This window comes from Leptodactylus fuscus, chromosome 11 (assembly GCF_031893055.1).
Source record: "Leptodactylus fuscus isolate aLepFus1 chromosome 11, aLepFus1.hap2, whole genome shotgun sequence".
Classification (NCBI taxonomy): Eukaryota; Metazoa; Chordata; class Amphibia; order Anura; family Leptodactylidae; genus Leptodactylus; species Leptodactylus fuscus.
In genome coordinates this window covers 69426207-69453925 of record NC_134275.1, presented here as the reverse complement: position 1 = coordinate 69453925, position 27719 = coordinate 69426207, and the positions used below count along the sequence as shown (strand labels likewise).

The 27719-nt window shown below is 41.0% G+C and overlaps 1 protein-coding gene across 2 annotated transcripts in view; it reads left to right on the top strand.

Moving 5' to 3' along the window:
* Window positions 1-27719, top strand: part of AFF2 (ALF transcription elongation factor 2) — a 446266-nt gene that overhangs the window by 291575 nt on the left and 126972 nt on the right. For both annotated transcript variants that reach the window (XM_075260676.1, XM_075260675.1), the window contains exons 5-7: window positions 734-820; window positions 5105-5141; window positions 6481-6532. In XM_075260676.1, the coding sequence (XP_075116777.1) occupies window positions 734-820; window positions 5105-5141; window positions 6481-6532 (176 nt within the window). The remainder of the gene's footprint in view (window positions 1-733; window positions 821-5104; window positions 5142-6480; window positions 6533-27719) is intronic.

Sequence of the window (27719 nt, the reverse complement as noted above, 5' to 3'; positions counted from 1 at the left end):
TTTCTCAGCTCCCCATATGGTATAATGCACCCTTTATTGGCCCACACAAGGTATAACACACCTTACCCTTGCCCCACATGGTACAATGCACCCTTTCCTGGCCCAATATGGTATAAAGCACCCCTTTCATGGCCCCTACATGGTGTTGGCACATTTTAAGTGCATTTTAGTCATGCACTGTCATACTTAGTTTTTGGCCATGTTCTCTGGCTAACTTGAAATTTGGAAGTGTTGTAGATTAAATATGGTGTCACTCACGATGTGATAATGTGCATCACAATCAAATTTTTGATTGAAATAGGTAAACTAATACGTTTTATAGTTGTAGACTAGACAGCTTCAAAGTGCACTGGATATAGGGGTAACACGGTGGCTCAGTGGTTAGCCACTGCAGCCTTGCAGTGCTGGAGTCCTGGGTTCGAATCTTGTTAAGGATAGCATCTGCAAGGAGTTTGTATGTTCTCCTTGTGTTTTCATGGATTTTCTCCCTTACTCCAAAGACTTACTGATAGGGAAAAAATGAACATTCTGAGCCCTATATGGGGCTCACAATCTACATTTAAGAAAAAAAAAATACACTGGATATACCATCCAGCATAAAAACACTGTGATAAATCTGGTGTATTTTCAGACCACTCAAATTTAATCTATCATTCTTGCTGATGGTTTAACAAAAATGGTCTCTTTTATGTGATTAAAATGTGTGCTAATCCAGTCCTATTTTATCCTATAGGAAATGACTCACTTGTGGCCCCCTCCTCTAACTGGAATCCACACCCCATGTAAAGCAGAACAGTCCAAATTTCCAATTCCCAACAAGGTAAGGTATCATTGATCTACAGTTTATTCTGGGCAGTATAATCCCATTCATTTCAATGGGAGAGAATGCCCAGGCCAAATGAAAATTTCTCAAGTAAAAATCCACAGGACAAACCTCTTAGAGTCCCATAAGATCTTTTGATGAAACCATTGGTGCGAGTCCCATCTCATGGAGTTCCACAAAGATGGTCTTCTGATGTGTCTTAATGATTAGTCACCAAGTAGTGGACATTGTACTAGAAGCCATATTGTTATATATATAAAAAAAAATTCATGTATACAAACATCAGGTGTCTCACTAACAAGATGAAGTAACTAGAAGTGATAATGTTGGAAGATGAATATAATGTATTAGAGATAAATGAGACATGGCCGGACTCTTGCTATGGCTGGGCTATAAATATGCAGGAGTATATAATATAAATAGGGAATGGGGGGGGGGTGTTGTATGCAAAATCCTAACTTAAGCCATTTCTACATCTGTGAGGAAAATGAATATGTAGCTTATGGGTGGGAATACGGGGAAAAATAAAAGATAATTACATACTGTTAGGAATTTTTTTTTTTACATGTGTAATGGAAGAAGCAAACACATTTACCAATAAGGCAAATAGATGAGGCTACAAAAAAAACCAAAACATAATGAAATCATTACTATGGGGTAATTTAACTACCCAAATTTAACCTGGGAGGAAGAAACCTGCAGGTCGAACAAAGGGAACAGGTTTTAGGCAGTATTGTAGGCAATTACCTTTTACAACCAATGCATGATCCAACAAGAGCTGAGGCACTTTTAGACCTAATTTTTTCAAACCAAGTCTACCAGATTGTCAAAAGTGGAAACTATGTAGGCCGGTAAGTTTGACTTCAGTGGTAAGTAAGATATTTGAAGGTTTTACCAAGAGAGATTATTTACCTTGAGGTACTCCAGGATAATATAATTCCCAAATATCATGGGTTCATAAGGAATCAGTTCTGTTGGTCGCCAGTCCTAATATTCTCATTTTGCATCCAACGTTTTATGTGGTATAGTATCAAAATTAGAGATGAGCGAGTAGTATTCGATCGAGTAGGTATTGAATACTACGGTATTCGAAATACTTGTACTCGGTCGTGTACCACTCGCTATTCGAGTGTAAAAGTTAGATGCTATACAGTTGGCCAATCAACGCTGGTTCTTCTCCTACCTTTAGAAGTCTTCTCCGTGCAGCTTCCCCGCGGTGTCTTCCGGCCCTGAATTCACTCTGACAGGTATCGGGCCTGGGCAGAGCCAACTGCGCATGCCCGCTTGTAGTGCGGGCATGCACAGTCGGCTCTGCCCAGGCTCGATGCCTGGCAGAGTGAATTCAGAGCTGGAAGATTCCACGGGGACGCTGCAGGGAGAAGACTTCTCGGAGGATCCAGCCCAACCCTCACTCGTGGACTTGGTAAGTATAATTTTATCGAATGTTGCCTATCCCTGAAACGAGCATTTTCCCCCCATAGACGATAATAGGGTTCGATATTCGATTCGAGTAGTCGAATATTGAGGGGCTACTCGAAACGAATATCGAACCTCGAACATTTTACTGTTCGCTCATCTCTAATCAAAATCCTATGTAAAACCCAGATAATCCTTGTCCACCATATGTCCAGTCTAAAACTGGATAACATAAGACACAATCATCATGGGTTTATGAGGAATCGGTATTTATGGGTTGATGAGGAATCTGTTTTAGACTGGACATGTGTAATATGGTGGACGAGGTTTATATGGACCTTTCAAAAGCTTTTGCTACTATACCACATAAAATGTTGGATGTAAAATGAGAATATTGTGACTGGGGACAAACAAATACAGTAGCAAACGAAGGGTTCTTGTTCAAGGTTAATACTCAAACTGGATTAGAGTCTGCCACAGGGGTCGGTATTGGGTCCTCTCCTTTTTAATATATTAATAGCCTCATAAAGGGTTTACAGAGCAGGGTGTCCATATTTTCAGATGATATTAAATTCTGTAAAGTAATTAGAAGTATATAGTAGAATACATGGCAATCTAGGAAAGCAAGAAGCTTGGGCGGAGACTTGGCAAAATTAAATTTAATGAAGAAAAATGTACTTGGGTTAAGTAATAACAAGTATGATTATGTACTTAATAGTAAGTTACTAGGTAAGCCTGCCAATGAAAAAGACTTGGGGTTTTGGCGGACAGTAAGCTTACCCAGGAAGCTGCCGCTAAGGCAAATAAACTTGCGGGATGGCAAAAGAGGACTAGATTCTCATGACAAGGACATAGTTATGCCTCTATACAAGTCACTGGTAAGGCCACACTTAGACTATTGCGTGCAATTTTGAACCAAGAAGGATGAACTAGAGAGAGTGCAGAGGACGGCGACCAAGATGATAAGGAAAATAGGTGGAACAATGACAGATTAACAAACCTGGAGTTATTTAGTTTAGAGAAAAGACGTCTACGGGGCGATCTAATGACAATGTACAAATACATGAAGGGACAACACAAAGACCTTTCTAATGATCTTTTTACTCCTAGGCCGGTGACAGTGACAAAGGGACATCCTCTTTTCCTAGAGGAGAGAACATTTCAGCAGCAACATAGACAGAGATTCTTTACTGTAAGGGCAGTGAGGCTATGGGACTCACTGCCACAGGATGTGGTGATGGTGGTTAAATTGTGCAAGTTCACAAATTTCCTGGATGCCTTTATTGAGTGGAAGAATATTAAGGCTTATGGGTTTTAGATGTTCATAAACACAAGTGATCCAGAGTTTAATACTGATGGCCGTATGTGGAGTCAGGAAGGAATATTTCCCCCTGACAAAATTCCAGCTGTCATCAGTCTCACGGCTTTTTTGCCTTTGCTAGGGTTATAGGTTGGACTTGATGGACCTGTGTCTTCATCCAACCTCATCTACTATGGAACTATGTAAAAACATTTAAAACCATTCATATTGCTGTCTTCATCATAAGCAGAACAGTTCCGTATGTAAACATGTATGATATCGCTCTTCAAGAAGGAAATAAATATAAATCTAATATATACAGCCAATCATAATAAATAAATATAAAAATATATCTAAAAAAATATTGTTCAAGGTGCTGAAGTGCCTACATAGGTTTTAGATCCATCAATGAGGAGATACAACAGGGCAGATGAAGTAAGACTGCAAAGTTAGAGCCTTAAACCGCACCTGTAGTTGGCTTCAGTTTCGGACAAACTTTTGGCTCAAAATTTTGGCACATTGTCCAAAATTTTGCTGTTTTTCGATATAGTGGTCCATTTTTTGGCTCACAGAATTGCGCCTCCATCCCATTTCTAGTAAGTTCTGCACACATCGGATGAGAAGCAAAAACTGTTAGAAAGTATCGAAAACAAGGGATGTAGAACAAATACACAATTCTTTTTTTTTTTTTGGAGGGGGAGGGAAATTAGACCAGAATTCTGATCCAACTGGAATAGCTTGTCTGCACCACGATGTTCAAAAACAACACTTAGGGGGTGTTCACACTTGTGCCCATGTCCATCTGCAGTGTCTCTATCCCATTCCTCGGGTCTGTGTCCGTATGCGGCCTCTCCATGGCGAAAGGTTTTTTTGGCTGAACACAAAGTCCTGCAGGTCTGACTGTGTCCGTGCAAAAAAATAGGTTTTAAAACTTTCCGCCAGGAAGCCGTCCCCTATCCAGTTTCCCCGGGACATAGGACGGAGACACGGCGGGCGGACAGGGGCACAAGTGTGAACGCCCTATAAGATGTACATAACCTAAACACAAAAAGGAATACATTCACAGAAAATACACAATAAACACCTTATGAGTGAAATAGCATTGATTTGTTACTCTGATCAATACCAATACTATAGTCTTACCATATATATTCGCCATACATACACTAGAGTTACGTAACCAGATTTGGCACATAAAACCAAATCCAAAATTATACATTAGAATTTGTTTAATGGCATTTCAAACAAAACCTTTACCCAAACGGCCATAAAGTATAATCCAAAAACCATTAAAAGTGAAGTGAAGATAATCCCATCTGTGGAATGTCACCGAGATATGCGGCAAGTAATGCATTTTTACCGTTTTAAATAATAACATCCCTTTACATCTTGGTTATTTGTCCTTAGTGTTTAATCCTCACTCCAGTCTTATGAATTTTAGATAAGGTTAAATATGTGATTGATAGAGAGAGATAATGCACAAGCCTCTAGCTATGTGACCTAAATCTTTATATCTAGATGATATGTGGATTACTGGTTTGATTTATTTATGTTTATTTTTACAGGACTCTCAACATCTGACCTCAGGATACAGCATACAAAGTATGTCTTTTGTTCACCTAGATAATCATTTTGTACTGTGCACAATGGATTTGGTATAAGATTCTTATTTTACAAGAATTGTTAAGAGTTGTGCTTATTGGTGATATTATTTCACACTGTACATACTAAACACACACATAGATATACCGTATATACGTGGACAGTGAAGCCTCTCCAGAAAATCAATCCCGTGAAAAGACTTCTTCCCCGAAAGACCACTTTTTATCAGTGATGGATATTGCTCTCATTATACTCAAAGGACGTTACCTTTCTATAAGCAGACCATCTCCTTAACCATAGACCACTTTTTTGGGCAAATGTTTCCATTGGAATCCAATATGGACACAGTTCTGGACTGCAAAAAACAAGAGTCTTGTAAGGGACGTCGGGGGGAAAAAAGTCACCAGCATCACACTGGAGAAAAGAGTCAATTCAGTCTGCCACTGAAGGATTGGTCAGGATAGTCTTGGGAATGGGGCCAGGTTTTATGGGCAATCTTATGGTGTTCCCAAGTCAGCTTTAAAGTCCAGATTTTGGTCTATGAGATGTCAGGAAGAAGTCAAGAATTTTTAAGGTTGATCGTGAAGGAGGAGGAGGGAAAGGGGAGGCATGATGAGGTCTAGGAATGAGAGGGGAGCCATTCTGGGAGTTCAAAAGGAGGACCATGTCAAGGAACAAGAATAACAAAGTGTTCTGGAGAGTAGGAATGAGAGCGGAACCATGTTCAGGACTATTATTTCCATGTTCAGGACTATTATTTAAAGGGATCCTGTGCTGGTGACCAGGAAGGAAAGGGGAATCCATGCTGGTGACCAAGACTGATGGGGCTACCTTGAACTAGAAAATGTGCAGGTCACCATGGGAGTAAGAAAAGTATTGGGGTTCCCATGGTTGTTTTATTAGTGTAATATTTTGATGTGATATCTGGTTCTGTGTAACATGCTGCAGCATAAAATACATGATTGTTGACGCTTTTATCATTATTGAAGGAATTGTTCATGCTTTCTAACTTCATTAGACACTTTAACTTGTATTCTGTATACTTTTTTCTTTGAGACGACCAACCCTATGAAAGACGACTTTTCTATACAGATTAGGACGTCAGCTATAAGAGGTTTCACTGCATACGTATACTATATATTGATAGCACTGTGACAAAGTAGGACAGTGACAGTAAGTTTATAGTGACTGCGATCTTCAGTCTGACTCATACTGATACTAATGTTTCTCTATGGTGGCTACATCACTGCCTCTATCTATCTATCTCTCCCTCTCTCTCTCTGTATCTCTCTATCACTATCTATATAAATTGAATGTATTTTGTTTCCTTTTTCCATAGAGCGATGTGAAGTCACAAACAAACCTCCCGTAAAATCTGTCCCGCAAAAGTCGTAAGTTACCTGCTTGTTATAGTCAGACCTGTATTTTATTCAAAAGGGTTTTACCAAAATGTCTTCTCCTTTTACTAATCGATTGTCAATTTTGGAAGAAAGAAAATGTGAGTAACGGATATTCTGCTGTTTTGGAAGTTTTTGCTGAGAATTTACTAGAACTGTACTGTAAAATATGCCAAAACTGGAGTTCTTGGTGTGCATCCAATTGTTTTTGAGCAGTTTTTATACCTTCCTTTATGATTTTTTTTTAAAGTGTATCAAATGAACAAGATTCATAAACTGCTCTGAAATTAAAGAGGTCTTGTCAATTTTCCTATAATCTATAATTTATTGTATCACTCTGAACTGGCAAGTTCTTCTGTCTCTCTACACAATCTGACACTAACCACTGCTGTAATTTTAAGTGATCACACCTATGACCGGGCCCATAAGCCAGAGTGGCCCGCAGGTCACCCTCAGCACTCTAAGGTTTATAAAACTTATTTGATCTCCTTTCTTTCTTCTTTTGATGGCTGGCAGTCTGGGCATCATAACTTTATTTCCCCTGTCCTCTGGTGCTTTGAAGTTAGACAGGAGAAGAAGATTTATGATACTGAGCCTTTCACTGTCAGAAAGGAGAAAAAGAAGCATTTAAAGCCAAAAGTAGCAGTTGGTCTTCAGATGCTCAATGAGGGATTCTGTAGAGGGTTGGGAATGTTGGGTACCATAGGTGTGCAATCATGTTCCGAACAAACCTTTATGACGGACATAGCTAAGATAGAGGAACAAAGGGAAATGCAAAATGCTTCTAAAACCTGACCGTTTTAAGGAGAAGTTGCACAGGGGTCTGAAGCTGACCTTTGGCCTTTAGTTATGTGCCTGACCTCAACTGGTATCACCCAGTTCTCAATTTATTCATAGACTTTTAGAAAAATAACAGAAGAACAAAATTTAGGGGGCATTCACACGGAATAACGTGGCGCTGATTCTGGCACGATAAGTCGCGTAAGAATCAGCGCTGCAAAACAGAATCCCATTAACTTCAATGGGTTTCGTTTAACACACGTAACACATTGAAATCAATGGGAGGCTTTTTAAGCCATTGATTTCACTGCATTACGTGCATTAAATGGAACCCATTGAAGTCAATGGGATTCTGTTTTGCAGCGCTGATTCTTACGCGAGTTATATCAGAATCAGTGCCGTGTGAATGCTCCCTAAGAAAACATGCTCCAAAATAATTTTATGTGAATGCAAATATTTGTTAAGATATCTATGTCAGGAGCGGTGATGGGTCCTCTTGTTACTTTTTATGTTGCAAACCTTGGCATAAATACTGTATATACCAACCCTGAGGTCCATAAGTGTGTTTAACAACATGTCTAGCGAGTTGCACCAATTTTATTGTGGCATATGCATCTTAATTGTTACTCTTTTTACCATATTGTTGCATATTTTATCTGATGCAAGTTTTTTTAGACTTAGAAAATATACATGTGAAATGAATACACAGTGTAATAGGATTTGACCACTAGCTGAATAATCTCTAATCCTTGAAAACACACATTGTGGTAGCAAATAATCACCGACTGACACATCAAGTCTGCTAATCTTAATTATTAAGAGGGAGCACAGATAGGCCACAGCTGATTATACCATCATTTGTAAAGCCTTGTCATTCCTCCCTGCTGTTTTCTGCACATTATTGCTACATGTGTGATGGATACTTTTTTGAGATTGTTATTATGCCGATTGTGGATATCTTTCTTTGGCGAGACCGTTCTCCGTACTTTGACATCTTTCTTCTTCGTTTATTGATATCAACATTGTCAGACATAAAATAGTAATATCTTAAAAGGCTTGACTCAAGAGGACAACCCTATATCACACCGACATAGCCCCGTGAATCAACAGACCATCATATGGGTCCGGGTACTTTACAACCCCCACCCCATCCCCGACATCTAGTTAATATCTGTGCCTGGCATAATTGTAGATTTTAATCCCTCAATACATACTAGGTTAATGTTGGTCAAACCTGCTGACCTCCAAGCCAACCAGCAATCTAATGTATATTAAATGCTTGAACAATATTTGTATGTTATATGTGCATGGGAAAAAGGATCAGGCATGAATTCCAACATGCCTGATTGTTTCTACACAAGAAAGATATTGTAGGATGACATAAGAAGTGAATGTGTCAGCAGCTTAAAGGGGCACTCAAGGGAAGGTTGTCCCGAGGTCTAATGTAAACCTTGGCTTTCCAGGCTGGTTCCAATCTTGGGTCACCTCATCAGAACCATCATCCCTTGCCAAGTCACTCCGCATTCTTCCTCCCCCTCCATGTTCACTACTAGTTACTTATATTACAGGAGTTGGCTGAATGCATCATTATAATGATAAATTCATCCCCATAATAGAAGTTACTACTTGTAAATACAGGAGAGGTGGATGGAGATGGAGTGATTTTAGGGGTGCTGGTTCCAAAATGGTGACCTGGGGTCAGAACCCAGGTAAGAAAACTAAATAGGTTGCCAAACCTTTTGGTGTTGATGACCAAGCTTCAGATTTTCTGATCACTGGGATTATGACACAAGGTATCCCCATGATCAGCAGTGGTGTGGGAACTACATAGTGGATGAAGCCAGATTACAGGGCTCTTTCATTGTGTCGTGGACTCAGTTCCCATACATTTTAATGAGACTTAATCTGCAGTAACCCAGCACTGCCACTACACAATGGGAGAAGCCATCTGATTCTGTGTAGTTCTGGCCATGTGGGTGGGGATTCCTGGTCGGTCTGGACCCTCACCAGTTTGATAATGATGAATAATTATGAGGCTAGATCATCAATATCTATAGTCTGTGTAAAGAATAAGTAATAACTATAAAAACATATGTGCAATTTCACATCAATTCCAAGAAACATATATATATATATATATATATATATATATATATATATATATTCACACACAAGTAGTATTTTGCTTATTTCTTGCTATAATACTTCAAGCACCTATATGTGTCTGTTCTGTATCATCCACTTCTATGCAGAACTGAAACATGATAATATATTATAGCACTATCAGATTGCCGGTCTCATGACCAGTCCTCCCATAATGGGCGATGATGGATTTCACACATGAAAGATCTCAGCAACAATGAAGTGACTTTTATTAGCCGGGAAATGATGATGTGTTGCATTACAGTTCCACAGACAAGAAAATATATAGCAATTCATGCACACTGCCTATGTAAATCAAATAGATTGTGAAAAGCAAATAATACCACACAAAGAGGAATTATAGATGCATCTGAATACAACATGCCTGTATAAAAATACTGGGCTTTAGATAGCAGCGAGGATGAAGATGAAGAGGATTGTGGAAAGAATTAAATTTGACTGCTCGATGTCTTTCACAGCCCATTTGTACTCTAATGTAGGTTCATCCTTAATACTTTCACACTATAAAAGAGGTAAAATGCATTGTAACAAGGTGCCATGAAGCTTCAAATGTTTGAGTAATGATATGGACTATATCAGGAATTGCATAAATAACAGTTCATGACATTATAGATGAGGCCCACCCACAACACTTACTATTCCCATTAGCCAGAAAAGAGAGGCTGCAAAGAGTTTCCCTCACTGGAGAACTCAATGCAAATATATATTATATGGTGTGGGGAAGTTAGCTTGGTGGAAGCAGTGGTGCAGACCCAAACAGTCAAGACAGGGACACAAAATATGCAGCAAACTGGTTTATTTAGAAAAAAAAAACAAAACGGGAAAATGAATAAACCTTGACTTCAGGCACAAATTGAGCAAAACAAAATACAGCCTTAACTTCAGGCAAAAACAAAATAAAAACCTGCTCGTCTGAGCAACTAAACAAAACTGATAACTTAACTATACATGTGGCTTACCACCAGCCACATGAACAAAACAAGCGCAATATTGTCTCACCGGACTCAGGGTTACAGGGCAGAACCACACACCTCCTTTCACCCCATGGAACTGCTCTGGAGTACAGGATCTGCAGTCTTGTCTGGCCCAGTAATGAGCCAAGGATCTAAACCTGGGCTGAGGCCTACTCCAGATCTGCCCTGGACTACACATATGTCATAAACGTGGGGCTAATATATCTGGACTCCAGCACTCTGTCTTTCACCTTCTCACAATGATCACCGTTGAATTCCAAGGCGCAATGCAATACCACATTTTCCCAGGTGTGGCACTGCAGGGAAAATGTGAAGGTTCTGACAGTTTAACTTTGTGATAATCCCTGATCATCCCTGATCATCAAGTGTTTCAACTGTTGGACCAAATGATCAGCTTATCTCTAAGGAACTGCAGCATGAGGCTGAGGCCCCATGTTGTCGAAACGCACCTTTTTTTTTTTGTTGAAAGATTTTGCTGCGTTTTTTTCAGCCAAAGCTAAGAATGGCTACAAAAGGAATGGGAATTATATAGGAAGTTCTTATACTTGAGCTTCGGCTCAAAGAAAACGCTGCAAAATCTGCAATTAATGAAGCTAAGTTTCCACAATGTGGGACCTTAGCCTGAGAAAGATTCCCTACAGATTTAAAGGGGTTGTCCAGAAATTAGAACTGATACAGAGGAGGCCGGGCAAGGTGTAGCATAAAAATATTCATATTCACCTGTACCCAATATACCAGCGTCCACCAATGTTGTCTGCTTGAGTGCACACTGTGCCTTTGCCGCCGGAAGTCCTGCACTGCGTGTGACCACTGAGGACAATCAGTGGCCTCAGCACCTACAGGAAAGTTCCTGGTGACGCATGTGAGTGATGTTATTGGGTTCTTTCCAGCCACTGCTGAGGCCAATCACTAGTCTTAGTGATGACGTACGGAGCAGGACTTCCAGCATCGAAGGCACCCTTATAGACAGCAGCGCTGGACACCAGAACTGTGGGAAAAGGTGAGTATAATTATTTTTTATGTTACATCTTCCCTTGTCTCCTCTGTGGTTTGTCCAATTCCTGAACAATCCTTTTAACATACAAGTGTTGCAAATTTTAACTTGCCACTTAATGGGGGGGGGGGGATATTTATCAAGACTGGTGTTTAGTAGAGATGAGCGAACACTAAAATGTTCGAGGTTCGAAATTCGATTCGAACAGCCGCTCACTGTTCGAGTGTTCGAATGGGTTTCGAACCCCATTATAGTCTATGGGGAACATAAACTCGTTAAGGGGGAAACCCAAATTCGTGTCTGGAGGGTCACCAAGTCCACTATGACACCCCAGGAAATGATACCAACACCCTGGAATGACACTGGGACAGCAGGGGAAGCATGTCTGGGGGCATAAAAGTCACTTTATTTCATGGAAATCCCTGTCAGTTTGCGATTTTCGCAAGCTAACTTTTCCCCATAGAAATGCATTGGCCAGTGCTGATTGGCCAGAGTACGGAACTCGACCAATCAGCGCTGGCTCTGCTGGAGGAGGCGGAGTCTAAGATCGCTCCACACCAGTCTCCATTCAGGTCCGACCTTAGACTCCGCCTCCTCCAGCAGAGCCAGCGCTGATTGGCCGAATTCCGTACTCTGGCCAATCAGCACTGGCTAATGCATTGTATTGGCGTGATGAAGCAGTGCTGAATGTGTGTGCTTAGCACACACATTCAGCTCTACTTCATCGGGCTAATAGAATGCATTGGCCAGCGCTGATTGGCCGAATTCCGTACTCTGGCCAATCAGCACTGGCCAATGCATTCTATTAGCCCGATGAAGTAGAGCTGAATGTGTGTGCTAAGCACACACATTCAGCACTGCTTCATCACGCCAATACAATGCATTAGCCAGTGCTGATTGGCCAGAGTACGGAATTCGGCCAATCAGCGCTGGCTCTGCTGGAGGAGGCGGAGTCTAAGATCGCTCCACACCAGTCTCCATTCAGGTCCGACCTTAGACTCCGCCTCCTCCGGCAGAGCCAGCGCTGATTGGCCGAAGGCTGGCCAATGCATTCCTATGCGAATGCAGAGACTTAGCAGTGCTGAGTCAGTTTTGCTCAACTACACATCTGATGCACACTCGGCACTGCTACATCAGATGTAGCAATCTGATGTAGCAGAGCCGAGGGTGCACTAGAACCCCTGTGCAAACTCAGTTCACGCTAATAGAATGCATTGGCCAGCGCTGATTGGCCAATGCATTCTATTAGCCCGATGAAGTAGAGCTGAATGTGTGTGCTAAGCACACTCATTCAGCACTGCTTCATCACGCCAATACAATGCATTAGCCAGTGCTGATTGGCCAGAGTACGGAATTCGGCCAATCAGCGCTGGCCAATGCATTCTATTAGCCCGATGAAGTAGAGCTGAATGTGTGTGCTAAGCACACACATTCAGCACTGCTTCATCACGCCAATACAATGCATTAGCCAGTGCTGATTGGCCAGAGTACGGAATTCGGCCAATCAGCACTGGCCAATGCATTCTATTAGCCCGATGAAGTAGAGCTGAATGTGTGTGCTAAGCACACACATTCAGCACTGCTTCATCACGCCAATACAATGCATTAGCCAGTGCTGATTGGCCAGAGTATGGAATTCGGCCAATCAGCGCTGGCTCTGCTGGAGGAGGCGGAGTCTAAGGTCGGACCTGAATGGAGACTGGTGTGGAGCGATCTTAGACTCCGCCTCCTCCAGCAGAGCCAGCGCTGATTGGCCGAATTCCGTACTCTGGCCAATCAGCGCTGGCCAATGCATTCTATTAGCCCGATGAAGTAGAGCTGAATGTGTGTGCTAAGCACACACATTCAGCACTGCTTCATCACGCCAATACAATGCATTAGCCAGTGCTGATTGGCCAGAGTACGGAATTCGGCCAATCAGCGCTGGCCAATGCATTCTATTAGCCCGATGAAGTAGAGCTGAATGTGTGTGCTAAGCACACACATTCAGCACTGCTTCATCACGCCAATACAATGCATTAGCCAGTGCTGATTGGCCAGAGTACGGAATTCGGCCAATCAGCGCTGGCCAATGCATTCTATTAGCCCGATGAAGTAGAGCTGAATGTGTGTGCTTAGCACACACATTCAGCTCTACTTCATCGGGCCAATACAATGCATTAGCCAGTGCTGATTGGCCAGAGTACGGAATTCGGCCAATCAGCGCTGGCTCTGCTGGAGGAGGCGGAGTCTAAGATCGCTCCACACCAGTCTCCATTCAGGTCCGACCTTAGACTCCGCCTCCTCCAGCAGAGCCAGCGCTGATTGGCCGAATTCCGTACTCTGGCCAATCAGCACTGGCTAATGCATTGTATTGGCGTGATGAAGCAGTGCTGAATGTGTGTGCTTAGCACACACATTCAGCTCTACTTCATCGGGCTAATAGAATGCATTGGCCAATCAGCGCTGGCCAATGCATTCTATTAGCGTGAACTGAGTTTGCACAGGGGTTCTAGTGCACCCTCAGCTCTGCTACATCAGATTGCTACATCTGATGTAGCAGTGCCGAGTGTGCATCAGATGTGTAGTTGAGCAAAACTGACTCAGCACTGCTAAGTCTCTGCATTCGCATAGGAATGCATTGGCCAGCCTTCGGCCAATCAGCGCTGGCTCTGCCGGAGGAGGCGGAGTCTAAGGTCGGACCTGAATGGAGACTGGTGTGGAGCGATCTTAGACTCCGCCTCCTCCAGCAGAGCCAGCGCTGATTGGTCGAGTTCCGTACTCTGGCCAATCAGCACTGGCTAATGCATTGTATTGGCGTGATGAAGCAGTGCTGAATGAGTGTGCTTAGCACACACATTCAGCTCTACTTCATCAGGCTAATAGAATACATTGGCCAATCAGCGCTGGCCAATGCATTCTATTAGCTTGATGAAGCAGAGTGTGCACAAGGGTTCAAGCGCACCCTCGGCTCTGATGTAGCAGAGCTGAGGGTGCACAAGGGTTCAAGTGCACCCTCGGCTCTCCTACATCAGAGCCGAGGGTGCGCTTGAACCCTTGTGCAGCCTCGGCTCTGCTACATCAGAGCCGAGGGTGCGCTTGAACCCTTGTACACACTCTGCTTCATCAAGCTAATAGAATGCATTGGCCAGCGCTGATTGGCCAGAGTACGGAATTCGGCCAATCAGCGCTGGCCAATGCATCCCTATGGGAAAAAGTTTATCTCACAAAAATCACAATTACACACCCGATAGAGCCCCAAAAAGTTATTTTTAATAACATTCCCCCCTAAATAAAGGTTATCCCTAGCTATCCCTGCCTGTACAGCTATCCCTGTCTCTTAGTCACAAAGTTCACATTCTCATATGACCCGGATTTGAAATCCACTATTCGTCTAAAATGGAGGTCACCTGATTTCGGCAGCCAATGACTTTTTCCAATTTTTTTCAATGCCCCCGGTGTCGTAGTTCCTGTCCCACCTCCCCTGCGCTGTTATTGGTGCAAAAAAGGCGCCAGGGAAGGTGGGAGGGGAATCGAATTTTGGCGCACTTTACCACGCGGTGTTCGATTCGATTCGAACATGGCGAACACCCTGATATCCGATCGAACATGTGTTCGATAGAACACTGTTCGCTCATCTCTAGTGTTTAGTACATTGCTTTTGATAATCCCTGTTCCACTAGGGAGTTCCCCTTATTTAGACTCATAGCTGGTTTAGGGTTCAGGCAACATTCGTGTCAGTAAAGGCATAAATTATCATCAATATGATGGGGCTGGTGGACCCACCCATGTCACACCTCGCCCCATGTTTCCTTTCAGGAAATGGTAAGGCTAGCCTAAGAGAACAAGGTGCTGTTTTTGTTTAGCGAAATCCCAATTTGTGCAAATTTTATCTTACTTTTTATGCCTCTTACTCAAAACTGACATACAAGGCATAAGTTTGTTAATGGGCAACCCCTTTAACTTATCTTCTATCCACACAATAGTGATTAGGTGCCATATTGCTGGGGGTCTGACCGGCCCACAATATATTCTTCCATAGCTTCATTGTTAATCATATGTAGACAGTGATGTAACTAAAGTCTTATGAGCCCCTGGTGCAATCTTTCGTCTGGGGCCCCCTACCTCACACCTACAGCTAATTCTTAATATTGATGGTTACGGGGCTAAGGAGTTCAATGAACCTTACTGTGGTTAGGGTAATCTGTGCATCTCCTTGACTTATGGGCCAGTGGAAGCTGCAATCTCAATACTGATGACAGTGCTTATGGGACCCACTAAGGTTCCTGGCCCCAGTGTGACTGCACCGTCTGCACCCCCTCAAGTTACTCCCCTGCTTCTTGAGACATCTTCAGGGAAGTAGAACCATAAAGGTTTATAAAGATTTGAGTGTTACAAGTTAAGCTGCCTTTCTAATACAACCTAGTTTTGTGACTACCTGGGGAAAAGGTGAATTGCAGAATTTCAAGGCTTTTGTTACTTTGTCATGATATTATGTTGAATTGGATTCTGGAATCTTTAATGCAACTCAAGATCAGTTGAGTGCGGGCGCATCTCTAGATCACAAAGTGCTGAAGTATTTTTAATCTCTTCTTTTTGCATGCACGTGACCTTTGATATATATCTAATTGCTATGTGCCACCTCTCATTGACACGAGAAGATGTTTTTCTACTTTATGCACATTATGTATTGATGAGAAATCTCTGTGATTTCGCTCCACCACAAATATTTATTTTCACACGATTCTAACTTCCAGCTATGGAAGGGATTGAAGCCTGTTGAGAGTGCTTGTTAACCTACATATAGTTCATCTTAGACCATTAGACAGGTTTTGTCGCCGTCTATAATACAATGATCCCCTTACCTTAAATTCCGCCGTACAGAGTCATTGCTGCCTTATTTCTTTTAAATGATAATTTTCACATACTCCATTGAATGTACGCAGATCATTATGCAAACTAGTGACTGTTTTTTAACCTTAGGATGTTCCCAAGACACTTCCCGGGTACTTCTTGTGAAGTCCTGACAGTAAAAGCTTCATGTATTCATATGCAAATTAAGCAAAGTGGGCAATGGCATTTTATTAAGACTTTGAAAAGTGTATTTTTATCCAGAGGGACGGAGACCTGAGAAATATCTTATGGTTGTTTAATGATACATTATCAGTGCCCTTTAAGCCCATCTTCATTATATGACTAAATTTAGTCCTACATCTCTTTGTAGCTATACATTTGTTGTAATCTGGTTCGATGCAATTTTTGGTTAAAAAAAAAAATTCTAACAGGTAATACATGTTATGATAAAGCAGGAGATTATTAATGTATTGTTTTCCATACAAAATAGAAATACAGAAAAACAGTTACGCACAGGACCCAATGCCTAGTGAACAGGGAACTGTAGGGTACACCTCATCATTATAGTAATACCCAATGGTCAGACACTCAGGATAATCCCAGAAGGGAAAGGAGGGTAATGGGGATGGGAAGGAAATAGTGTTAGTAGGGAAGATGTCAGTATGGAGAAAGGGAAGAGGAAGGAAGGAAGACAAATGGGGAAGAAGAAAGGAAGGAAGACAAATGGGGAAGAAGAAAGGAAGGAAGACAGATGGGAAAGAAGAAAGGAAGGAAGACAAATGAGAAAGAAGAAAGGAAGGAAGACAAATGGGAAAGAAGAAAGGAAGGAAGAGAATTGGGAAAGAAGAAAGGAAGGAATACAGATGGGAAGGAAGAAAGGAAGGAAGGCAAATGGGAAAGAAGAAAGGAAGGAAGAGAAATGGGAAAGAAGAAAGGAAGGAATACAGATGGGAAGCAAGGAAGGCAAATGGGAAAGAAGAAAGGAAGGAAGACAAATGGGAAAGAAGAAAGGAAGGAAGACAAATGGGAAAGAAGAAGAAAGGAAGAAAGACAAATGGGAAAAAAGAAAGGAAGGAAGACAAATCGGAAGGAAGGAAGACAAAGGGGAAGGAAGACAAGAAGACCAAATTTTCTTGTACTTGGAGTGTGACCTTTTCTTCTAGCTGGAGCGTTCCTCAAACTGGGCGTTAAGTTTTTAAAAGATAAATGTATGCTACCTTAAACCCGAGTTATATCTGAGTACTGTTGGCAGTAAATCATAACAGCAAAAAAATCACACAAACATGTCATGTGTTAACTTGTTCCTATGGCTGTTGACCAAAAAGCTCATTCTAATAGGGAAATGAGAGTAAGTCACTGCCAGATTCCTATAGTAGCATTGCATGTTAAAATTCAGCCAGCTTGTCCTTTCATTCCCTTGAGATCAACTGATGGGAAGAGACTTAGGACATCACTATGTTGGCTGGCTCAGCTGAGGTTCATCTAATTGGTATGGTCACCCTTGGAGAAAGCAAAAAGATTACATCAACCATCTCTTTACACAAAGTTGGGAAAGTTGGATAAAGGTTTATGGGGTCATCTTTCTCTATTTAATCTTGTCACATGGATCTACCAATACTGTATGAATGTAAGCCCTGGTTTACATGTAAGACATGGATCTCGTGGTTGAACTGTCTCCCTTTAACTACTAGTTAATTGTACCCATGTCTTAAAGACATTGAGAAATTTGAAAGTAGATTTTGCTGGGACACCCAACTCACATGCCCAGGAGTCTGAGCCCAGTGATGATGCTGATTCTTGTTTCACAGATTTTGTATGAATCCGTAAGAAAGAAACCCCTGTGTGCCGCCATATAAAATCAGATATAATGGGCCTATAGTCTGCAGCCCATCTGCCTCAGGGTATGGCTGAAGTTATGTAAAATAAGTTAATATAAAGGCTTGCTTTCCCAGTGCCAACTGTTACTGATATATCACAGATCCCTTGAATCCTTATATTATTTCATCCGTTCACATGAATAGTTACAACATGAGGTCTTGTAATTAATTTTGGGAAACCGTTTTATGTCAAAGTATTCCTAAAATAAATTCATTTTAAGTGGAACAGACAGGTTTAGGCAATATCGTATTCAGTCTTCAAGTTACCATCGTACAGTAATTGGAACTTGGAAAATGAAGTTCGCATTGCAGCTTTATGAAATGTGACCCCGGTCCGCAACGGTGAACTCTACGGTGAGGTTATTCAATGAAGAGGTCCTAATTGAGAAAATATGTGTTAAGTTAAACATCTTTACCAATCGTTTCAGTAACTGTCAAGAAATATTTGGTTTTCTGGGAATGATGAGATCTTATGGCAAACTTTGTGTCGAGAACATGATTTATAGAAAGAAGTGATTTTATTTATGTGTACAGTACAAAATCAGAACTTCTATGAGGCACGATAAAATGACAAAGAACAAGGGGATCGGGAGAAAAATGGATATTATTTTTCTCTTGATTCTTTTATCCTCGTCTCTAAATCTTTACCAACTCTTGGAACTATGAGGATTGGATCTATGTAGTGGAGCTTAGGATCATCACCTGCAAATTATTGTTCCTTGGTCCATTTAGCCATCTTTTTAAAGATACTTGGATGGATGGATAGATAGATAGATAGATAGATAGATAGATAGATAGATAGATAGATAGATAGATAGATAAGCACTGCCTGTTCCTTATCTACTTAGCTATTGATGGACCTTATACCGGGTCCATTTGGCATTGCACCATCCCTGGAAAGGGTTCTATATATGGTGCTGGTCTTGACTTCATTGGACTCTGGATAGACAGATGAATTTGATACTGAAAATCAAATCCAAAATGTTGTTTCCTCAAATATTTCACTATATATCAATGAATCTAAAATCTCTTTCATATCCAGACTTGACTAATCTTTAGTTTAGTTACTTTTCCAATGCCAGATCCATATTCCATTATTGGCCTTGTAGTCTTTTTAACTAATCGAGACTCCATGTTGCAATTTTTATCCAACTGTCTTCAGATGAACAAACTAAGGACCATATTTATAGTTGCCAGAAGGAGAAGGAGATTAACTGGTGAACTAACTAAAGGCAGCTTCCAGAGGAGACAGGAAATGGACTAAGGAAGTTACTGGGGACTATATTGGATAATTTGGAGCACAAGCAAGCAATTTTGGAAATTGTTGGTCCAGCCCATTTAGAGAAAAGAAAATGATTATATATGCAAAAAAAAAAAAAGTGCAAAGCAATTTACAAAAGCAATTAATAGCCTTGTAATGTGAACGTGATTTGTGGTGATTAACTTCAAGTATGTCCAGTGCTCCAAATAAATTGAATGGGAGCGGGGCACATCTGCGTTCGGCAGGGGCTCTGCTGTTTATTTTTTTGCAACTGCCTTCACAACAGAGGTTAAAACTCGAATATTGGCTTCTAATTTGAATATTGACAAGACTAAGAGAGTACATTGTGGAAGCATGTTGAACAGTAAAAGGCTTTTTGAAATGACCTCTGTGGGAGGTTGTTCTTTTAATAGTCCTGCTATATTACAAAACTTAAGTAATGTGTTTATGTAATAAGAAATTCAGTCTACGAAATATACTTTTTTTTCAAATTTAATAAAGATAATGATATAAAACAGTATGACAATCTGTTGCAAGAATAATATGACAAGCTGCTGTAGCCAGGGGCATCGCGTCTTATTGCAGCAGGTAGGTGTATATACCAAGAACGCTGCCATGTGCTGTCTCCATAAAGAAGAAATAATACATGCTCATATCAATTGTGTAAGAGAATTACGCCAAAATGGTGTCATTCTACTCTCTCTATTTGTATCAGAATATATGGAGCTTTAGAACACGGTTGTAATGTGGCATCCAATAAGACCTGTAATTGTAGTGACACAAGCAATACATATAATGGCCATAGAGAGCCAAAACCAGCTGCTAGCACTTTGTGAGCGGGAAGTGGCCTTGGATTATTCCCCCTTTCCCCTGTTGAATTCTAGAAGCCTTTGAGCTATTACCGTATAATCCAATTTTGGATAGTTCCTCATGTATGAGTGTAAAGTAGTCTTTGGTTTTTCACGAGAAGTGTGAAACATACATGTCACCTTCAATAGTGAACTAGATGCTGCTTCATAGAAGTACGTACCCTTCCCTACACATGGATGTATATAGACTACAGGATGGGGCCGAAGACATGAAACTTTTGCTTGTCCTCGGCCTTTGGTTTTTAGAGCTTCTTAATCTTTTAATATTCGGACGATGGCCTCCACAATAGATATAACATAAGTTTTGGCCTAAAATTTAACATTCTTTTCCTGAAGTCAACCATTAAGTGGTCTTGAAGGTCTATCGATGGCCAACTAGATGCTGTAAAAGGACACTTAGAAGAGCGCTTGTCACATCTGGGCCTTAGTCATTGATTATTAGTTGATTTTTTGAATTGGTTTTGGTTTGTCCTTTACAGTAGATTTACATACTGATCATTTCTATTTAACCAAAAGGGGTTATGTTGGTGGAAACCTTATGGATTTCTGCAAGTGGCACAGTTTAAGAGAGAGCTGCAACAATCTCTGCAACGTGTAAATCCTCCCTTAATTTAAATATGTTAATGGAAATTATGTGTAAATTGTATTCTATTCAGTACTTGTGTTTATCTATCCCTGTTCCTGTTGTAGAGATATGTTCACATCTGATCTCCAGTTGGATTAGGGGATGCAGGGGCGCATCTTCCATGAGTCGACCTGGCTTCAGGTGGCACCTGATGGAATAATTGGGGGATCGCAGTCTTTTTCTAATTGACCACTATTTATTGTATTATTGCAATAAGTAGTAGCTGATACTTTTTACTCACCCATCCTTGCTCCTGTGCAGATCAGCTTCACTGCCCACTGTAAGTGACACTGCACTTACATCACAATGCTGAATTATGCCAGGATGATGCGTGAGGGGCGGCATAAAAAAGGGGGTCAAATACTGTGAGTCTAGTATATACTGTGGGGGGTCAAAAAGTGGTGCCATATACTGTGAGGGGAACAAAAAGGGGTGCCATATACTATGAGGCGGACAGAAAGGGGTGCCAAATACTGTGAGGGGGCAAAAAAGGGATGATATACTGGGGGAGTAAAAAAGGGAGGGCCATATAATGTGGACAACCTTAAAAAAGGGGGTCATATTGTACATTTGTTAAGTGAAGGGTTAGTCCTGCATACATTTAAACATGCATACAATATGCCTATCTGAATGAGACCCTACTCTATTAGTAAATAGTGGCCATTTGGCCTCTTTCACACATCTGCACCATTGACATATGAGGTCCATGTTTTCTGGGACAGTCTCCCACCTAGCTCATTAGCCGATGGTGTATTATCCGTGGTTGATTCACTTCGCACGTTTGTGAAAAACAGATGACACGTGAATCTATCCGAAATCTATCTATCTGATAAAGGAAGATTGTGAAGTTATCATCACATGTGTATGTAAGAAATACTGAACTACCAGCCACACTATAAAAAAAACCAAACCTATTGAACGTGCAACACGTTCCTGAGAAATCTCCAGCTCGTATGACTTCAGGACCCAATTATATTTCTCCTAAACGGGGATATTTGTTGTGGTTAATTAAAGGGAAATATTGTAACTTAATTTCTATTTCACTTCCCTTGTGTCTCTGTCGCTTCGGGCTAATGACTTAGGACTGACTCATGTGACAAACAGATTATTATTATTATTTTTTATCTTGATGAGGTTATTCCCCCCTTTTTTTTTATCGACGGCATTTATTCTTTCATCTCATTCTGTCATTTTAAAGATGTCCTCCAGACATGGAGTTGCGCTTTGTAGCTTCTCACCAGTCCAGCCGATAGAAGTTACTAATGAGGGATACTCTCTGACCTCAGGATTCTCTACTAGGGTATTAGAAAATATTTTTTCCAACCCAGAAAACTCTTTTAAGACTAATTTAGAAAATACATTGGGTGGGAAGTTTATTATACATTTTATTCCAAAATTGATAAAAGTCTCACATTTTGGTGTATGGGAATTTTTGCCACAAAATTTGCAACTTCTAGAGCAATTGTGCCACATTGGTAACAAAAGTGGGTTTGTGCTGGGTTATCTCAAGGGGTCATGATCTCCACAGCCCAGTAGATTTACTCTAATTTGTGCCACAAAATATTGAAAATCAGAGTTCAAATCTGCCAGCTCCAAGCTGTCATAGATTTTAGAATTAGGCATAAGACTCTTAATAAATTAGGGACATCTTAGGGCTAGTTCACATGGGCACAGAGGGGGTGGATTATGGTGCGTGATCCACGTCATAATACGCCCCTTCACAATGGTGGTCTGTGGAGACTGCCAGGTTGCTTTTGTCCGTGAGCGGCTTGCTGCCGCTCATGGAAAAAAGAAGCGGGCTGTTCTTTCTTCAGGCAGATTTTGCAGCTCATGGAGCCTACTCCAGAGGGGGAAGCCACAACTGTCGGAAGCCGCGACTGTCATGGCAGGCGGGTTTTGACCCGAGAGTGACGTGGCTCACCGCGTCATCTCGGTGCCATATTCCGCCTATACGCTCCCCTTGTGAACTAACCCTTACTCTGGCACAGGACATATCAAGACTGGTGTAAGAAATGGCAGTCTTGATAAATCTTTTTGAGCACTGCTGCCACTTCCTAGGCCATGTGACGCCATGTTCATCAGTCACATGGCCTGATCGCAACTCTGTCCTATCCTATTCTAGTGAAATGGATGGAGCTGTACCTGGTGAACACTGAAGAGGCTGCAGCACTTATATGAAGCTGCAGCCTCTTAAAACATTTTGTTGGCGAGGGTACAGGGTATTGCACCCCTACTGACTTTTATTCGATGACCTATCCTAAGGATAAGTCATCAACTATTTAGACTCATAAATCCATTTAACATGCTAGACACCAGTAAATTAATGTTTGCTACATCCGTACTAAGAAAGTCATTTGTGAACAGAATCCTACGTACATTTGGAGAGGAAATGGTAGGCAATGGGCCTAAAGATTTCCATTTAACATTTTCATTGAAAATCAATTTGGCACGGAGTATGCAGCAATATTTGTGTGAAGTTTTGGCACATAAATACACACTAAAATGTAATTTTTTTTTTATTAATTTAAAGGGGTTGCCAGTTTTAGGTAAATAAAGACAACATTGTATAAAAAGAACATACATAGATGAGACTTGATTGTGTATAAAATGTACAGGATATGTGATTTCCTTATATAAAAATAAGGCATATGTATGATAAAGTAAGTGCTATAATCCTATACATTTTCTTTTAGTTTCTTACTATCCTCAAGATCTCTGCTAGTTGTCAGTGAACTTCTTCTTATTATTGCCTAAGGCCTGGTTCACATCTGCATTCGGTATTCCATTTGGAGAGTCTACTTGGCGACCAAATGTATTAAAAAGAGATTAGCAAAGAAAGCATATGGACACCATAAACTATAATGGGGTCCATGTGTGTTCCACGTGGTGTCCGCACGAAACATGCAGAGAGAATGCAGAAAACACACAAATCCCATTGTAGCCTATGGGGGGGTTCGTGTGCTTTCTTTGCTAAGTGTTTTTTAATGTGTTCGGTATTCTGTTCAGGGGGACTCCAAGTGGACTCCCCGAGCGGAATACTGAACAAAGATGTGAACCAGCCCTCAGAGCTGTCAGTTTATACAAGTCTGGACAAGGGAGGCGTGAGCTTTTATATAGATCCTTAGGAATTCCAAAAACATTACAACAAACCTACACCTCTAAGCTATTTTACTTCAAGACAATTTTAAAGGGAGTCTGTCAGCAGAAGCCATCCTAACATCCAGCCTTGGAGATAGATAGGTTAGGGTCACCTGAATCCTTTGTGAATTGATACCTCTGTTGCTAAAATATTATCTCTTTGGAGCAATGGCAATGCCCATATTGCTCCAAAGAGCTGATTGGCATATTAACAAAAATGGAGATCGCAATTCACAAGGGAAACCACAGTTTGAATCTATCTATGTGTCAGGTGGTTATGCTGATTCTGGTGACAAATTCCCTTTAATCCCCTCATTGTCATGCAAAGCAAAAATGATATATTACAAACTTTTGTAACTTTTCATTGCCCAGTGATAGAGTCTTGACTTACATAGGACCGGACAACCTCTGGATAGGACTATTAATGTCAAGCACCGGACATCGGACCAGCAATTAAAAAAGAAACAACTATACAGATTTAACAAAAATCTTCCCTTCTGTATAATAATTTACCCCAAATTGTAGTGCTTTATGTGTGTGTTTGTTCTCCGCCGTTGCATGCATTTTCCTGGCACCATTAATTATAGTAATTTCCAGATCCCTGACCTTTTCAGAGAACTAGATGACTAAGTCGCAGTCTTTTTGAAATCATGCTCCGTTAAAGCTTGCTCCTAATTAGAAAATCGTATTTCAAGTAGCAATCATTCAAATCTACCCATAATCTGCAGTTCCCGAAGGGCTGGCACCTTTTTTTTTTTTCTCCTCATCTTCTTTTAAAACCATAAAAAAATACATCACATGCGCCACAAACCTAATTGATTACATTTTCCCGTTTGAAATTAAAAGAGTGGTTAAGTCGAAATTTCTAATTTGAATGAACTGAGTAAATTACACCAATCAGCCATTTACATTGTTAATGTCCTTCTCAGATTGTGTATTTTATGATTACCTTCTGAATTTTCCTTCAGTATTGATGATGTGCTTCAAAATAAATAAAAAAATTTATAAAGGAAATTTTTTATTTTTTAATAAACAACTTCTTTATGGAAACTGTTTAACTTGTTGAGTAGCAAGTTAAACTTTGGTATCTTAGGATAAGTTATCAAAAACGGAGGGGGGCCAACATTGGCACGCAGTCCAATCTTGTGTACTGAGCAGCCATTGATGCCTGAACAACTGATTGTAGAGATGTAAGATATTGGGATTCCACCAATCTGATATTGACGACCTATCCTAAGAATACGTCATTAATATCCATAACCTAGAGAACCTTTTTAAAAATAAGAATCTAGGCTCCTTTCACACTGTGTTCTGTGAAACCACTTAGATTTTTATATTCAAAGGATGCTACTTTGTGGAACCCACCATTACCCAAAGGCTTCCATGCAGTGCATGGCGTATGTTTATTTACTGGACTCCTGTTTACGGAATATTGCAGTTTGCTATGTATTCCAATATAGCAATAAAATGGCAATCCTGGTGTATACCCGACAAATGAAGGCCAAATGTAATCTGTTTTGTTGTGTGCATTTGGTACATGGGGTCTGATGTATCTAATTCACATATGCACTAGTAGCATAGTTACATAGTAGAATGAGGTTGGATGAAGATGTCAGATCATCAAGTCTAACCTATAACCCTACAGTCCCCTACAGTGTTGATCCAGAGAAAGGCCAAAAAAAAACCAAAAAAAAAAACCCATATGATGCTTCTGCCAATTGCCCCATTTCAGTGGACAAAAATCCGGACTGGATAATACTGCAAATAGGGCAAAGGAGTAACTAAAATTCAATATGAATAGTGCCATGGGAAGCTGGTAAGACTGTATTTTGGTGGTGTTCTAATTCATTCATGGTACAACACCAGAATTGGTTTTTGTAACCTCTATGAGAAATGTTAAGCTCAATGGCAGACTCTTGTGTCTTTGGGATTAGTAACAGTTCCCTTATCCACATTTTGTTATTCGGCTACACATGGAATCATTCCAATAAATCATACTACCTGCAGATTCTTTGAAGATCATAGCACTTACAGGCTGCAGGAGATAATGTTCTGTATTTAGCTTGTGGACTAACAGGGCAATAATGTCCAGTTCAATTAAAGTTGCTATCCAAAGTGTTTCTGGGTTTCGTCTGCAATGGGCCAGCGGAAATCCTCAACAATCGGGTTTACTACAAATGCTACTCTTAGCTGGTCCGACCTCCTACAATACCAGCAGTTGCTGGAGAAATCTGATATTTAATACCGCCATGAGTTATAATAAATACATTGGTCTTCGTCTTGCTCTCGGACCTGCTCAGTCCACATTAACAGAAGGTGGATCTGGTGCAACAAAGGGCCCCGGCCAAAGATGCACTTCAATAACATCCATCTATGCTAGAAAACTGGCATAGGTGAATTGAAAAATTTTCCAAAAAGGCAAACATTTGATAAGTTTTACAAAATTAATTTCACACACCTTCTTCCCTGTGTGGACAATGCTCTTGCATTTTCAATTTATATATCTAATGTCTAAAAGATGTCTCTTTTATGGTGCTCTGATCTAGTAGACTGATCTAGTTCAAAAAAAAAATTTCAGACATAAAAAATAACCTGGTCAACACAGCAAAGCGCTCATGATTTGAGGTGCAAGTACAACAGATTTAAAGTGGACCTTTCAAGTCCTCTGGCACCCGTGCTATTATATACCACTAGAAAGCTGATGGTGTGCTAAATTCAGCACATTGTCAGCTTTTCTGATGTGTTCCCGGGTGGGGGAGATATTGGTGCCAGTACCGATAGCTCTCCACTGTCAGGAGGGAACCCCCCCAACAGTACTCTTCCACTGTGTTGTACTGTTGGGGGGCTTGTTCCTTACTGTCCAGCAATGTCGATGAGTAGAGATGATCGAGTAGGTATTTGATCGAGTATTATGGTATTCAAAATACTCATACTCGATCGAGTACCACTCGCTGTTCGAATGTAAAAGTTCGATGCAGAACCAGCATTGATTGGCCGAATGCTATACAGTCAGCCAATCAATGCTGGTTCTTCTCCTACCTTTAGAAGTCTTCTCCGTGCAGCTTCCCCACGGCGTCTTCCGGCTCTTCATTCACTCTGCCAGGCATCGGGCCTGGGCAGAGCCGACTGCGCATGTCCGCTTGTAGTGCGGGCATGCACAGTCGGCTCTGCCCAGGCCCGATGCCTGGCAGAGTGAATGAAGAGCCGGAAGACGCCGCGGGGATGCTGCACGGAGAAGACTGCATGGAGTATCCAGCCCGACCCTCACTCGTGGACTTGGTAAGTATTATTTGATCGAACATTGCCTACCCCTGAAACGAGCATTTTCCCCCCATAGACTATAATAGGGTTCAATATTCGATTCGAGTAGTTGAATATTGAGGGGCTACTTGAAACAAATATCGAACCTCGGACATTTTACTGTTCGCTCATCTCTAATGATGAGCATTAAGGCCCACCCTTTTTGACGGTGAAGGCAACAATATCATCAGCACCTGGGCGCTTACCGTCAAAGCTGACAGTACGTTGAATTCAGCGCACTGTCAGCTTTCCAGCAGTATATAGAGAGTGGTGTAAACCGCCAAAATTTTTGTGCAAATTGCTTGGTAAACTCCAATCATTGACTTAATTTATTGCAGTATTTCTAGCTTTAAAAGATAATTTGGTA